Source organism: Gopherus evgoodei, unplaced genomic scaffold, assembly GCF_007399415.2.
Source record: "Gopherus evgoodei ecotype Sinaloan lineage unplaced genomic scaffold, rGopEvg1_v1.p scaffold_77_arrow_ctg1, whole genome shotgun sequence".
Lineage (NCBI taxonomy): Eukaryota > Metazoa > Chordata > Testudines > Testudinidae > Gopherus > Gopherus evgoodei.
The window spans coordinates 52,237-65,564 of record NW_022060098.1 but is presented as its reverse complement, the minus strand read 5'-3'; the positions used below and the strand labels follow the sequence as shown (position 1 = coordinate 65,564).

Below are 13,328 nucleotides of genomic sequence, written 5' to 3'. Positions count from 1 at the left end.
GGGGTTGGCTGGAGCCAGGGCAGGGGGTGCGGCACAGGCTGCAGGCAGGGTTGGGGGTGCAGGGCTGGTGCAGGCTGGGGAGGTGTAGGGGCTGGCTGGCTTTGGGCTGGGCCACAGGGGGTGCGGCAGGAGTTGGCTGGAGACAGGGCAAGGGGTGTGTCAGGGGCTGGCTGTGAGGCTGGCGGCAGGCAGGGCACGGAGGATGTGGCTGGTGCAGGCAGGACAGGGGGAGCTGGCCTGGCTGCAGACAGGGGCTGGCTGCAGGCAGGGCATGGGGCAGGGCTAGTGCAAGGATGTTTCGTGCCCTAGGTGAAACTTCCACCTTTCGCCCTCCCCACCCGGTGTCCCCGCCCTGAGGCTCCCCTCTTGTGGCAGGATCCCCGCTCTGCCCTGCGGCACCCCCCTCGCCCCAACTCAGCCCTGCTCCGAGCACGAGCACCCCGAGCACACCGTGGCCACTTCACTTCTCCCGCCTCCCAGGCTTGTGGCGCCTAAGCCTGCCAGGCAGTCAAGCACCCTCCTCTGAGCCACAGCAGCCCTGACAGTTGACAATAGAGGCACCTTAACCCCTGAGTTCCTTCAATGTGTCCCCCTCCGGGATCCAGCTCCGATCACCAGATACTCGGGGTATGTCTATACCACCTGCCGAATCGGTGGGCAGCGCTCAACCCAGTGGGGGTAGATATATCATGTCTAGTGTAGATGCAATACATCGAGTGCTCTCCCCTCGACTGCTGTACTGCAGCTCGGTGAGAGACGCAGGCAGAGTCTACGGGGAGCTGCAGCAGTCGACTCACCGCAACGAAGACACCACGGTAAGTCAATCTAAGTACATCGACTTCAGCTACGTTATTCATGTAGCTGAAGCTGCGTAACTCAGATCGATCCCCTCCCCTAGGGTAGACCAGGGCTCAGAAGAATCCCAGCTCCTCTCTGCCCAAAGCAATGGTACCTCCCAGGTTACCAGTTTTACTGATATCACACACAGCACTTGAGCACAGTTATCGAACAAACGGAAATTTCTTTACCAAGCGACAAAGATTTAAACAGAAACAAATATGAGTGATGGAAACCAACCGTTACTAACAAAACAAAATCACAAAATGCAACCGACACTTTTTAATAGATCCCTTCCCTATCTAAGTAGACTGAAGTGTGAGGTGACAGTCTATTGCACTGATAGCTAGTCCCTAGGAGCCATGCCCCTGCCTTTCTTGAAGCACCACTGGTCAGTAGTGATCTCCTTGGTGAATGGATCCAGAGAGTTTCTCTCCACCCTGTCATAAACTGAATCAGTCTTTTGTGTATATTCACAGAATGGACCATTTCCTCATTGTCATATTGTCCTTTTCACTTTCACAGGTTTCGATGTCTATAATTTGTCTTTGATAGTTTTCCATTGGCTTTTCTGGGCTGGTGCAAAGGTTGACAATGCAGCAATACATCGCATAACTGGCTAGCAAGGGATGGGTGACAATTCCCTCCCATTTGAATGGGCTGTCCCCAACGAAACCTGTGATTGGGGTGACTCACTTTCATGACAATAGCATATGGGCATAATTTTCCATATACTTACATGTCTCTTTCAACAGGACTCATACACACCTCTTGCAGTGATCAGGAGTAACAATAATTTACAAGCTTTCACTAGAGATGTCACTGCTAAGCTTCCTGGATAAATATCATAAAAATTAGTGCATCAGGTGTGATGAGTTTGTCAGGTCTGAGACAGGAGTTTCTTGTGAATTACTTTGACCTCTTTGCCAATTGGCACCAAAGAGCTTTTATCACACATGCACTGAGCTATACAGTCACACCCTGATAGAACAGAAAGGCCAACACAAAAAACAGAGAGAGGAACAATAAGATACTAAAATGACAATGGTTGGAACTCAACATTTCTCTCAGTCTTTGGACTGATGGGCACTAAGAGTTTTTCCCTCATTTGAACCAAGTGTTCGGATACCTGGCTCAGGCCTCCATACTAGCAGCTTTCTCACATATAGGGAGATGGGTCAAAATTGGAATTGATGTCATGACTTGATTCTCAAAGGGGATCAATCTGTCTAAGGCTGTGTCTACCCTTCAAACACTGGAAATATTCTTCTGACAACCTAACACTGTGTGAAAGCTGGCTGACCCCCCTTAATAGATTACAAGCGGCCAGTAGGTGGGGGGGGGGTGAGTACTGCTCATGGACACAGTAGCCTGAACTTTTTCACTATCTCTTTTCCTCTGCCTCAAAGCAGGAAGATCCTGCTCCAAACCAGTCAGTGCTACCCAGATAAGGGGAACATGAGATTTTACACTTACCAATCAAGTATTAACACGCAAGGGTCTTTGTCTGAATGTGTATAAAAGGTTTGTGAAATTTGTGTAAGACAGTCTTTTGTACCAAGGTACAGGCTCTCCTTTTTCTACAGAATAAAGCATTTTTCCTTATCCCTGTCAGGCTGTTAATTGGCTCTCAGCTAGGCAGACACGATATTTCGGTAACAGTTTCTAGTGACTCCAGATGGGACTCTCCTAGCTCGGCCATTGGACTCCGGATGGCTGCGGTGAACTAGGAGAGGGGCCACTGGGGTGCTTAACCCCTCTTTCTCACTTGTCCGCAGCTCCTGGGGTTCGTGATCCGATAAGGTGAGCCCTAATAGGATAAGGAAATACTATCTGGTTCTGGTTAGAGGCGGGCCTCTTATCTGGTTATCTGGTTCTGGTGCACTATCTGGTTCTGTTCTGTTTAACTGGTTACTGTTGTTTTTCTGCTCTGTATACATTTGGGCGTTAGGAGTGTGGGCGGAACTGAACATCTCATTCGTAATTCCTCGGAGTGGAAGCCATGCGTGCGAGGAAGCTCCGAGGTTGAATTGAGATCCTTCTGTCCCATCCCCTGTAGCGGTCAGTGTAATAGAAGTAGAAAAACCTGGATTAGACTGTAATTCCCTCAGTTCTCTGTGTAATTCTCTTTTCTGTTTGAGTGTCAGCAGACAGATTGGTGGGTCTCTGGGTAAACCCTCTAAAGGGGTTTGGGTTATATGTTAAGTAAATGGCCTTTACCTGGTGTTCAGAAAGGAATGTTAAGAGGAAATTGAATAGTTAAACACCAATGGACTATGCATTTTTGCCCAGGTGGCAAGCCTCACGAGGGAGGACTCGGGTAGTCTTGTGAGTAAGAATGTTTAAGGGAAGAGACCAGGAAGGATGGGGGCTAGTTGAGAAGCCCATCCTCCTAGCTAAACTGGTAGTGGAACAAGTTGGTGCCCATGGAAGGGGCGGTTCAGCGAGAAAAGCAGGATCGGGTCCAGGTGGGCAGGCAACAGAGAGATTGGAAAACAGGTTGGAAATTCTGAGGGTATAGTGGAAGGAAGGAGTAAGTAAGTGTAAGCATGGGGATTTCAAATACCCAGGACAATATCTTGAAATGGTGATTTGAGTTGATAAAAGTGGCTGTTGGGAGACAAGCAAGTGATTTAAGGAAGAGTGAGAAGTTAACTCTGTAGTTGCTGGAGGGAACAGCAGTTGAACTTTGTAAAATGTTAAAGAGGAAAATTCTTGGTGTCTTTGAAATGTTTGTAAATAAATTCAGGCAAAGAAATTATTAGATTGCAATCACTTGGCTATGAACAATTTAGCTAAATTAGTTAAAGAAATATATACAGTGCTATGTAATTGAAATTTTATTAGGCTCTAAAGGACACTATAAGTAGTGATGTTTTCTTTCAGTGTTTGAAAGCAGGAGTTAAAAGTAAAAAGCAATCAAAATTCCGGTAAAGTTAATTATGTCCCTTTTAAGGTAAGAATCTTTAAGCTGTGGATAGCTTTGGATCCAAAAGCAAGCCAGAAAGCATCTGTATTAATGCGAATTATCTAACTGATAAGGTAGAAGCCACTGAAACCTGGGCTGCCTATGAAACAAATACAAAAAAAAAATTTGGTAATTCCTCTGTTTTGCCTGAAATCAACAAGGGTATTTGTATATTTAAGTAATGATTGACTGCCCAAAAGAGGTAGACCTCTGTTTTTTGTCTTTCAGATAATCATAGAAAACTGATGACAGCTGAACAGCATTCAACATATCATGCATTTACTGGCACAATAGAAATTATGTTTTGTGTTCTATGTTCTGTCTTGTGGTGTTTGTCTCGTGGCCGGAATTGTTGTGTTTAGTGTTTTCATGGGATGGTCTGGTTTGAAATCAGGCAGAGGGGTTGGATTGGAATGCAGATACTTGTTTTATTCAACTTGGAATACAAAGTGTTTGGATAAATCAGGAAAATGTGATATACTAAAGTCTAACACATTTGCTTAAGTAAAAAAAAAAAAAAGAAACTTCTTTGGCCAAATTTTTTAATTAAAAATTGTTATTAAAATTTGCATACCAACAGTTTTGGGGAGCAAGGACATGAAAGGTTAACCCATTCCCCATATTGTACATGGGATCCGTCTGGCTACCTCAGATTTCTAGCCAGAGGGCTGGGGATGGTGGGAAGCTATTGGACTAAAGGTTGTACTGAATGAACTCCCCAAAGTGGGTGTGCTTGTCCTGGCTTGTTGCTCCAAAGCTCTGTAATAAAGTTATTTTAGTGGAAGGGTATATGTGGCATACATTGAATAAGACGACTAATGTACTGTATAATGACAATGTTTATGTGTTCGTTGTTGGGAAAAGGTGTATGAGTGAAGAGTGAAAGTTTCCTTTGTAGGTTAAAAGAAGCCAAAAAGGGAGAAGGAAAAAAGAACAGAATGAGTTAACTGGAAAGAAAAAAAATAATAGCTAGCAGACTGAAGATAAGACACTGGCTCCATTCAAGGACACTGCTCACAGTTAAGACTTGGCTGATAACCCAAGAAAGGGCGGGGGGAGGGCTTGAATATGCCCAAACAGCTATGAGATCTGCAAAACACTGCCAGGCACTAATGACATGTGTTAGGTTTCTTTTCTCACAGGTAAGGAAGCGCTACCCAAAGACCCTAGCAGCCCTGCCACTCCTTGGAATCAGAAGACTGGATCAATGTAAAGGTCCACTAACGAAAGACTGCTCTGGCTCCACGCTGGAAAGGCCCTTATTAAGTCCTGCTAACTACCAACGCCGCTGTGAAGTGCCAAAGACTGACTGCTTGGACCCATGATTCTCACTGCAAAAAGACCCCTCCACATTGGGAGAATTCTCCTACTGATGATTAGCCTATTTCTCCTTCTAGCTCCACTGTGCCTTCTGGACAGCAGGAAAAAAGTACAAGGTGAAGTGCTAGTAACCTCTCCCTTGTCCACTGACAGACCTACTGTGCCTTTGAATTTTTCTAGAAGAATCAAAACCATTACAGGGTGATGTGCTGGTAACCTTTCCCCAGTAGGATGCTGAATCACAACTGTTTCAGGGAAGAAGGAACACTCACTCCACTAAAATTGCTAAAGTCCAGGGATTCCTGACTAGAAAGGACATTAAAAATTGACCCTGGTGAAGAAACAAAGAATTCTACACTGGCAGAAAAAAAATTGTGGGACCCATGCTTGGGATTCTGATATTAATTGGATTTTGGGATTTGTTCTACAGGCTGCGCCCTGTGTTCTGGATAAATCCTTCAGTATGTATTGTTCTCCCTAATTGGATTTAAAATGACAGGTACCACAGGCACCTTGTTGCCCCTGCCATCTCCCCTGTTACCCTGTAATACACCCCCTCCTAGGCTATTAATGTCAATGCCTCTTGAAAGTACCTGAGATTAGTTAAAGGTATACAAGCAACAGATGTGGTATAGCTCTACACCTAAGAGATATGTATTAGGATATCAATGGACTGTGATTAATACAACACTAGGGGCTGCCATTAGATTAGCACAACAGAGGACCTGGGTTATTTCCTCTGGAAGAAGAGGGACCTGACCAGATCCCTATGGGATGGGGCCAATAGCGCAGCAGCCATTTGGAATATTATTAAAAGCCAACAACATGATGAGAAATTGGACCAACTAGAAAAGACCACTAGCCTTATCTCTGAGGCTCAGCTAACCCAAGTACAGGCTGGAGTTGGTGAGTTACATGTTATTTCCACCCTTAGTTCTATGACCCAGAAGTTACTAACAGAGATGGTACTGAATATCACTGAGGCTGGGAAGGCATTGCAGTGGGATCTAGTATGTTTAGAAATTCAGGATTTCCTGAATAACCAGCTGATGGCCATTCGGAGTGATCTTGAGCACCAGACTTGGCCCACTGCCCTTACAGACACATCAGGAGTACCATCTGATCTGTGGTCATGGAAATATATTTGGACACTTTCTGATTGGAAGTGTGGACATTCACAGTGCTCCTTCCAAGCATTTGGAGCAGTTAGGGGGGTGTGTGCTTTCACATACCGAATCCTGATGGGTCCATGGAGAGGATGCATGTGGGACTGGATTATTCACCGAGACATCTGGGAAATTAAACGACCTGGTATACTTAACTGATTTATAGTCAGTGCCCCAATCCCTTAGTTGTCAAACAAACAGGATTCCATTCTTTTGTCCGTGCAATCATTCCTGAGTTGCGGGTAGCTGAACTAGAGAAAGCAGTTGTAAACAGTTCTGCAGGGGTTAAGAAAGCAGCTAATGCATTAATAGACCCTTTTTAAAAGTTACAAAAAGAGATTGATGAAGTAGCAGAAGTGGCTTTGCGAAATAAACGAGTGCTAGATGCTATGAATGCTGAAATAGAGGGCGCTTGTGCGCATCGGGAAAAATGCTGTTTTTATGTTAATCATTCTGGCTTAATTGAACAGGATTTATAGGCTATTAAGAATGCGGCTGTTATTTTTCATGCTGTATCTCTTGATCACACCTTTAATTTTAAGGACCTTCTCCCAGACCTTGGGTCATGGTTTACTGGCCATTTCCATACAACTGTTAAATGGATTATTTTCTGTCTGTTCTTCCCATGTATTGTTTGGATAGTAATACAATGCACTAAATGTCTGTATAATGCTGTAACCAAAGATTCTGCTGTCCATAAGACAACTCAGTTCCTGTCTCTTCAGCTTGATCGTAAATTACATAATGGGCCTGGCAATCTGGGCTTGCCAGGCCTGAAGGGGGGATTGTGAAAGCCGGCTGACCCCCCTTAATAGATTACAAGCGGCCAGTAGGTGGCGGGGGGGGGGGGTGAGTACTGCTCATGGACACAGTAGCCTGAACTTTTTCACTATCCCTTTTCCTCTGCCTCAAAGCAGGAAGATCCTGGTCCAAACCAGCTAGTACTACCCAGATAAGGGGAACATGAGATTTTACACTTACCAATCAAGTATTAACACGCAAGGGTCTTTGTCTGAATGTGTATAAAAGGTTTGTGAAATTTGTGTAAGACAGAGTCTTTTGTACCAAGGTACAGACTCTCCTTTTTCTGCAGAATAAAGCATTTTTCCTTATCCCTGTCAGGCTGTTAATTGGATCTCAGCTAGGCGGACCCGATATTTCGGTAACACTGCCTACACTGGGGCTTAGGTTACATTAACTACTTCTTTCAGAGGAGTGGATTTTTCACACTCCTGAGAGATGTGGCCATGTCAACATAGCTTTTCAGGGTAGACCAGCCTTTGGATGGCTTTTTGATAAGAAAGACAATGGACTTCAGCCTTTTCCTTGGTATTGATGGTTGACAACTGCAGCTTTCCTACCTGCTGGACACATCCTATGACAGATGTCAGGTCTCTCCTTTGCAAATTAGAGAAGTGGGGAAGTCAGTGACCCTTACAGTGTAAGTAGGTAAAAAGTTATACAACTTGTCTCCTCGAGTAGTTTTCCTTTTAATAGAAATTGACTTTGAAGCTAAGCAAAATATGTTCTATTTGAAATACAAAAAAATAAAATCCATACAGGCCCAATATTCTCTTATACACTCTAACACCTATTCTCCCACCCCAACCTTTGGAGTGAGGTTTTCTATCAGAACTCCCTACACTACAGGGGGTAAATTAAATCAAAGTAACTTTTGAAGATTAGCCATCATTTCCTGTACAATTAAAAAAAGAAAAAAACAAGACAACTTTCAGTTTTCCAAAATAATTCAGATTATCAAACAATTAGTCTCTTACTCTTGAATCAATAACCACCTATAATTTCATTTTCATTGGTAACATTAACACATTCAAAAATCACAAATTCTTGTCATATGTTAGTTTTCTTTTATTCGCCATTGCCAACACCTGAACCTTGGCTCAAGTTGTGGTTTGTCCCAACACTTCTGAGAGTTCATATCTCTCTGGTTCTTCTGCCATGCGTGTTGGTGGAAGGCGTCTCCTATGTGGGAATGTTTGCATCATGAGGAAAAATACCTCTCTTGTCACACTTTAAATCTTTTGAAGTAGTAGGAGATGGGGAGAAGTGATGTAAATGCATAAAACACAAGAGAAAACTCTCTGGTCTACACTACAGACATTTATCGGTATAATTATTGCTCAGGGATGTGAAAAATTGACGCAGCTGAGCAACATAGTTACACAGCTCTAATCCCCTGTGTAGATAGCGCCACATCAGCAGGAGAGCTGCTCCTGCCAACATAGCCAACTGAGGCAATATTGATTTAAACAATTGAACTACACTGTGCTCATATGCACTTCCCTCAGTTACTGGGGGGTCTGCTGTTGTTCACCATTTCCAAGTGGAGATTTTAAATCACTGCTGTGTCTTTGTTAGCATGGTCAGTAAACTGGAGAGTTCTCCACTATTGACAGAACTGCACTTCAACTTTCTCCATGTCATCATGGAAGGATGGGGGAAAAGCAAAGCTGAAGTGAGAAATGATGACTTTAGCAAATGCTCATTTGTCTTCAATTCTCCAATAAATCTGAGCTCAACTAATATCTAATTGTGTGACCACACAGCCATCAAGAAAGAGAGAAACCCAGATCACAGAGAGATAGAACACATGACAATGAAGTGTAAATTGAAATTCCAGAGCAGGCTACATCTAATTATTTAGAATCAGGACAAGAGATTCTCCTATCACATTATCCTCTGATCCATTCAAACATATTTCAATGAGCACTGTCTCAATAGTCAGTTATGTTATTTACAACATGTTTAGTATCCTAGCATTGCCATAATGGGGGGAAAAAACAGCCACCTTGCCAGAATTGGCTTTACCAATAGATGGAACCTGGGATTTAAACTCTAAATGATGACACTGTATTTAGGATCCATTTGAATTCCCCTTCCAGCCCTTTGATACTTTCATCTCCAGTCATAGCAACTCTGACATAGGATTAAATAAGTCAAAGCATCATCTCCAAGCATGGACAACTGAGAACACTTCATCACATGACAGTTTGAGAAGTGGAGGGGTAGAATGTGATGACGATAAACTCTGCCTGGCTCAGACAAAAGGTAACAGTTCTGCCGTGATGGAGAAGGAGGGAATCTCTGAGTCACTCCATCTCCTTCCAAGAATCAGAGGGGTAAACTGTGTTAGTCCAGCCCTGTACAACGTGACAAAGAGTCCTGTGACATCTTGCAGACTAACAGACATATTGGTGCATAAGCTTTTGTGGGTGAATCCCCACTTCATCAGATGAATGTAGTGGAAATTTCCAGAGGCGGGTATAAATATGCAAGCAAGAATCAGGCTAGAGATAACAAAGTTAGTTCAACCAGGGAGGATGAGGCTCTCTTAAAGCAGTGGAGGTGTGAACACCAAGGGAGGAGAAACTGCTTTTGTAGTTGGCTAGCTATTCACAGTCTTTGTTTAATTCTGAGCTGATAGTGTCAAATTTGAAAATAAACTGAAGCTCAGCAGTTTCTCTTTGAAGTGTGGGTCTGAAGTTTTTTTGCTGCAGGATGGCTACTTTTGAATCTGTGATTGTGTGTCCAGGGAGATTGAAGTGTTCTCCTACAGGTTTTTGTATATTGCTTATGCTCCAAAACGTTTTTTAGTCTATAAGGTGCCACAGACTCTGTCACTTTTTACATCTCCTCCCAGTATCACAGTCTGAAATAACACTTTTTCCTGCCCTTGCTCCTCTTCATTTACATATAATTTGAAAAGTTCCCATGATAACTGCTCTTCAGCACAACCCAAAGTAATGTGAGAACAACTGGCAATGATACAATCTGCATCACTGGTGACTAACAATAACTTCGCAAGAGGAGGAATGGTACAAATCTGATGCTCCCTTGTTTCTTGTGGGAAGGGCACACTCGAACTACTCATGGGAGAATGGAGTTGATAGAAAGGAGAAATGGGTCCACCTCAAAGAGTCAAACTGCAAAATGCAAAACTGGGCCACTCATCTGGACAAGCTGAGGGATATTGGTGCTTCAAGCAGTTCATAAAGCTTTTAAAAAGTTATTCTGTGGGAATCAGGAAAAGTATTAAAGTATTGATAGCCCTAGAGGGTTTTGTGGTGTTGATCCCCCATGTAGATTCTCTGACGGCTCACATGGGCTCAGTGGCAGGACACAGTTTTCCCACACTCACTGCTTCCATTGGGTCTCATACCTGTGTGGATTCTCTGATGGCTAGAAAGGTGAAAGCTGTGAAGGAAGCTTTTCCCACACTCATGGCATTCAAAGGGCCTCTGCCCTGTGTGGATTTTCTGATGTCTAGAAAGGGCTGATCTATGAGGGAAGGTTTTCCCACACTCACGGCAATCATAGGGCCTCTCCCCCGTGTGGATTCTCTGATGTTGAGAAAGGTGAAAGCTGTGAAGGAAGCTTTTCCCACACTCACGGCATTCATAGGGCCTCTCTCCCGTGTGGATTCTCCGATGCTCAATAAGGTGAGGGCTGGTAAAGAAGCTTTTCCCACACTCACTGCATTCAAAGGGCCTCTCCCCTGTGTGGATTCTCTGATGTTGAGAAAGGGCTGATCTTTCAATGAAGCTTTTCCTACACTCACGGCATTCATAGGGCCTCTGCCCCGTGTGGATTCTCTGATGTCTAGAAAGGGCTGATCTATGAGGGAAGGTTTTCCCACACTCACAGCATTCATAGGGCCTCTCTCCTGTGTGGATTCTCCGATGCCCAGTAAGGTGAGATCTTTGAGTGTAGGTTTTCCCACACTCACGGCATACATAGGGTCTCTTTCTTGTGTGGATTCTCTGATGTTGAGAAAGGCTTGATCTCTGAGTGAAGTTTTTCCCACACTCATGGCATATATAGGGCCTCTCCCCTGTGTGGATTCTCCGATGTTTAGAAAGGGCTGAGCTGCAAGTGAAGCTTTTCCCACATTCACGGCATTCATAGGGCCTCTCCCCTGTGTGGATTCTCTGATGTTGAGAAAGGCTTGATCTGTAAGTGAAATTTTTCCCACACACACTGCATTCATAGGGCCTCTCCCCTGTGTGGATTCTCTGATGTTGAGAAAGGCCTGATCTCTGAGTGAAGGTTTTCCCACACTCACGGCATTCATAGGGCCTCTTCCCTGTGTGGATTCTCTGATGTTTAGAAAGGTCTGAGCTGCTAGAGAAGCTTTTACCACACTCACAGCATGTATTTTTCCTCTTTCCCATGAGGATTTCCTGCTGTGTTGTGCTTTCCTTGACACTCTTCTGAGTTTCCCAACAGGAAATAAATTTACCCATTTTCTCTCCTGGCTGCTTTCCCTGCTTGCTTTGTGGTCTGTGCTGAGTCTTGCATGATTTTCTCTGCTCATGACTCTTCGACACATTTCTTTTTGATCTTTGCAATAATTTTCTATGTTTATCCACTTGCTCGACATTTTCCTGTTGAGAATTCTGCTCCTCTTTCTCACATGTCATTGCATCACCTGCTGCGATAGAGAAAGAAACCTCAAACAGGGATGGAAAGGGGAAGACCAAACCAATACAAGTGCTGGAGAGAGGTCAAATAAAAACAAGAACTGAACTCCTCCAAACTCTTCCCCTAAATAGGAGAGAGGAGGGGATCAATTGGGCCTTCACATCCCATCCAAATTCACAGGGGGAAGGAAGGAAGCCATGGCCTGGTGTCTGCTAGGATCTACAGGAAGCCATGAGCTATATTTACCCTGAGGATGCGACCCCTGCTAGGGACAATAATGAACTGAGAGACCTCCCAAGGGCTCTGTAGGGCATCCCAGAGGTTTCTTTCAGGCACTTACGGATTCTGAGTTGGTTTAATGTTTCCTCACCTGTGCAGGGGGCTCTCAGGATCAATCTTTCCTTTGAACCCTGGAGGTCTGGGACCCATGGCTCTTCTCCTTGTTCCAGCTGGGAGATCACATCAGGTTTGGAAACTGGAAACCCTGCTCAGACGAAAGAAAACAAAGGAGTTCCATTGATTTCATAAAACTTTGTCATAAAAACACTCTATTAATTGAACTTCAGTGCTTAGTGTGACCCAGTGTGCCTGGGGCAGTCCTCACTGAAAAGGCCAAGATCAGGGCAGGCTGAAAAAGAGAGAGCAGATGCTCCCAAAACTGGTGGATAACATGGAAGTTAAACTCACTGACCAGTCACCAACTGTGCTTCTGATCCCCCATGCTGGTTATCGAGAAACTGAAAAAAGAAATCACACACCCCCTTTATTGCATTCCAGTTCTCTGACTCCCAATCAGCACCTAGCTCCAGCACAGTGAGAGGTTATTATTTAAAAAAATCTGCTCACATAAACAGTGTTCTTCTGACCCCAGAGTCAGCCACATTACCAGGTCAGTATGGGTTTGGATCTTACCCAAAATACTACGATGCCAGCCAATCCTTAGCACCTAAACTAAAGGTTTATTATAAAAGAAAGAAAGAAAAAGGGAGTTGTTAAATGGGAAAGCAATCATATATGTATATTTCTGAATGTATCTGGTTCTTAGCAGTGTTGGTGAGTTTCTGGCTTGAAAGGCTCCCTGGTACACATTCATATTATTCAGTTCTTTGTTCAAGCCTTCGGTTTGTAGAGAAGTTGCTCCAGAGGTAGGAAGAGGGATTGAAGACAAAATGGAGATGATGGAGCTGCCTTTTACATTCCTTTTGCCAAGTGGCTTCTACTTCCTGTGTCCCAAACACAAGCTTCACAGCACATGGCATGGAAAAGCCTTGGAGGTCTCAGTACACAGGCAAACCCTGGCATGTCTTGCTGATTCAATAGGTGTATCCCCTTAATCCTTTCAATGGGTTTATTGTATGGCTGATAACCCTGGATGGGCCATCGAACAGGCTGGGCAGCACTGATGCCAATATGTCTGGGGGTGTCACTCAGAAACACTACACAAGTCTGGAATACAGATATACCCTACAGATCTGTAACTCACAATACAAAGATAGAAACAAGATCATTATACTTGGAAAATCATAAGATTTTCTTTGACACCTTACATGGCATATCTAGCACGATTTATTGCAATTTCATCATATTGCTATTTA

At 44.0% G+C, this 13,328-nt stretch overlaps 1 protein-coding gene across 1 annotated transcript; it reads right to left on the bottom strand.

The window, feature by feature from the left end:
• Positions 1-10,418: 10,418 nt before the first annotated feature.
• On the bottom strand, positions 10,419-12,212 carry LOC115643907 (gastrula zinc finger protein XlCGF49.1-like). The gene is made up of 3 exons (XM_030547921.1): positions 12,104-12,212; positions 11,180-11,743; positions 10,419-10,555 (listed from the first exon to the last, which is right to left on the bottom strand). Exons 2-3 carry the CDS (start codon positions 11,730-11,732, stop codon positions 10,419-10,421), a joined length of 690 nt encoding a protein of 229 aa, XP_030403781.1. The 5' UTR covers positions 11,733-11,743; positions 12,104-12,212.
• Between the last annotated feature and the right edge of the window lie 1,116 nt (positions 12,213-13,328).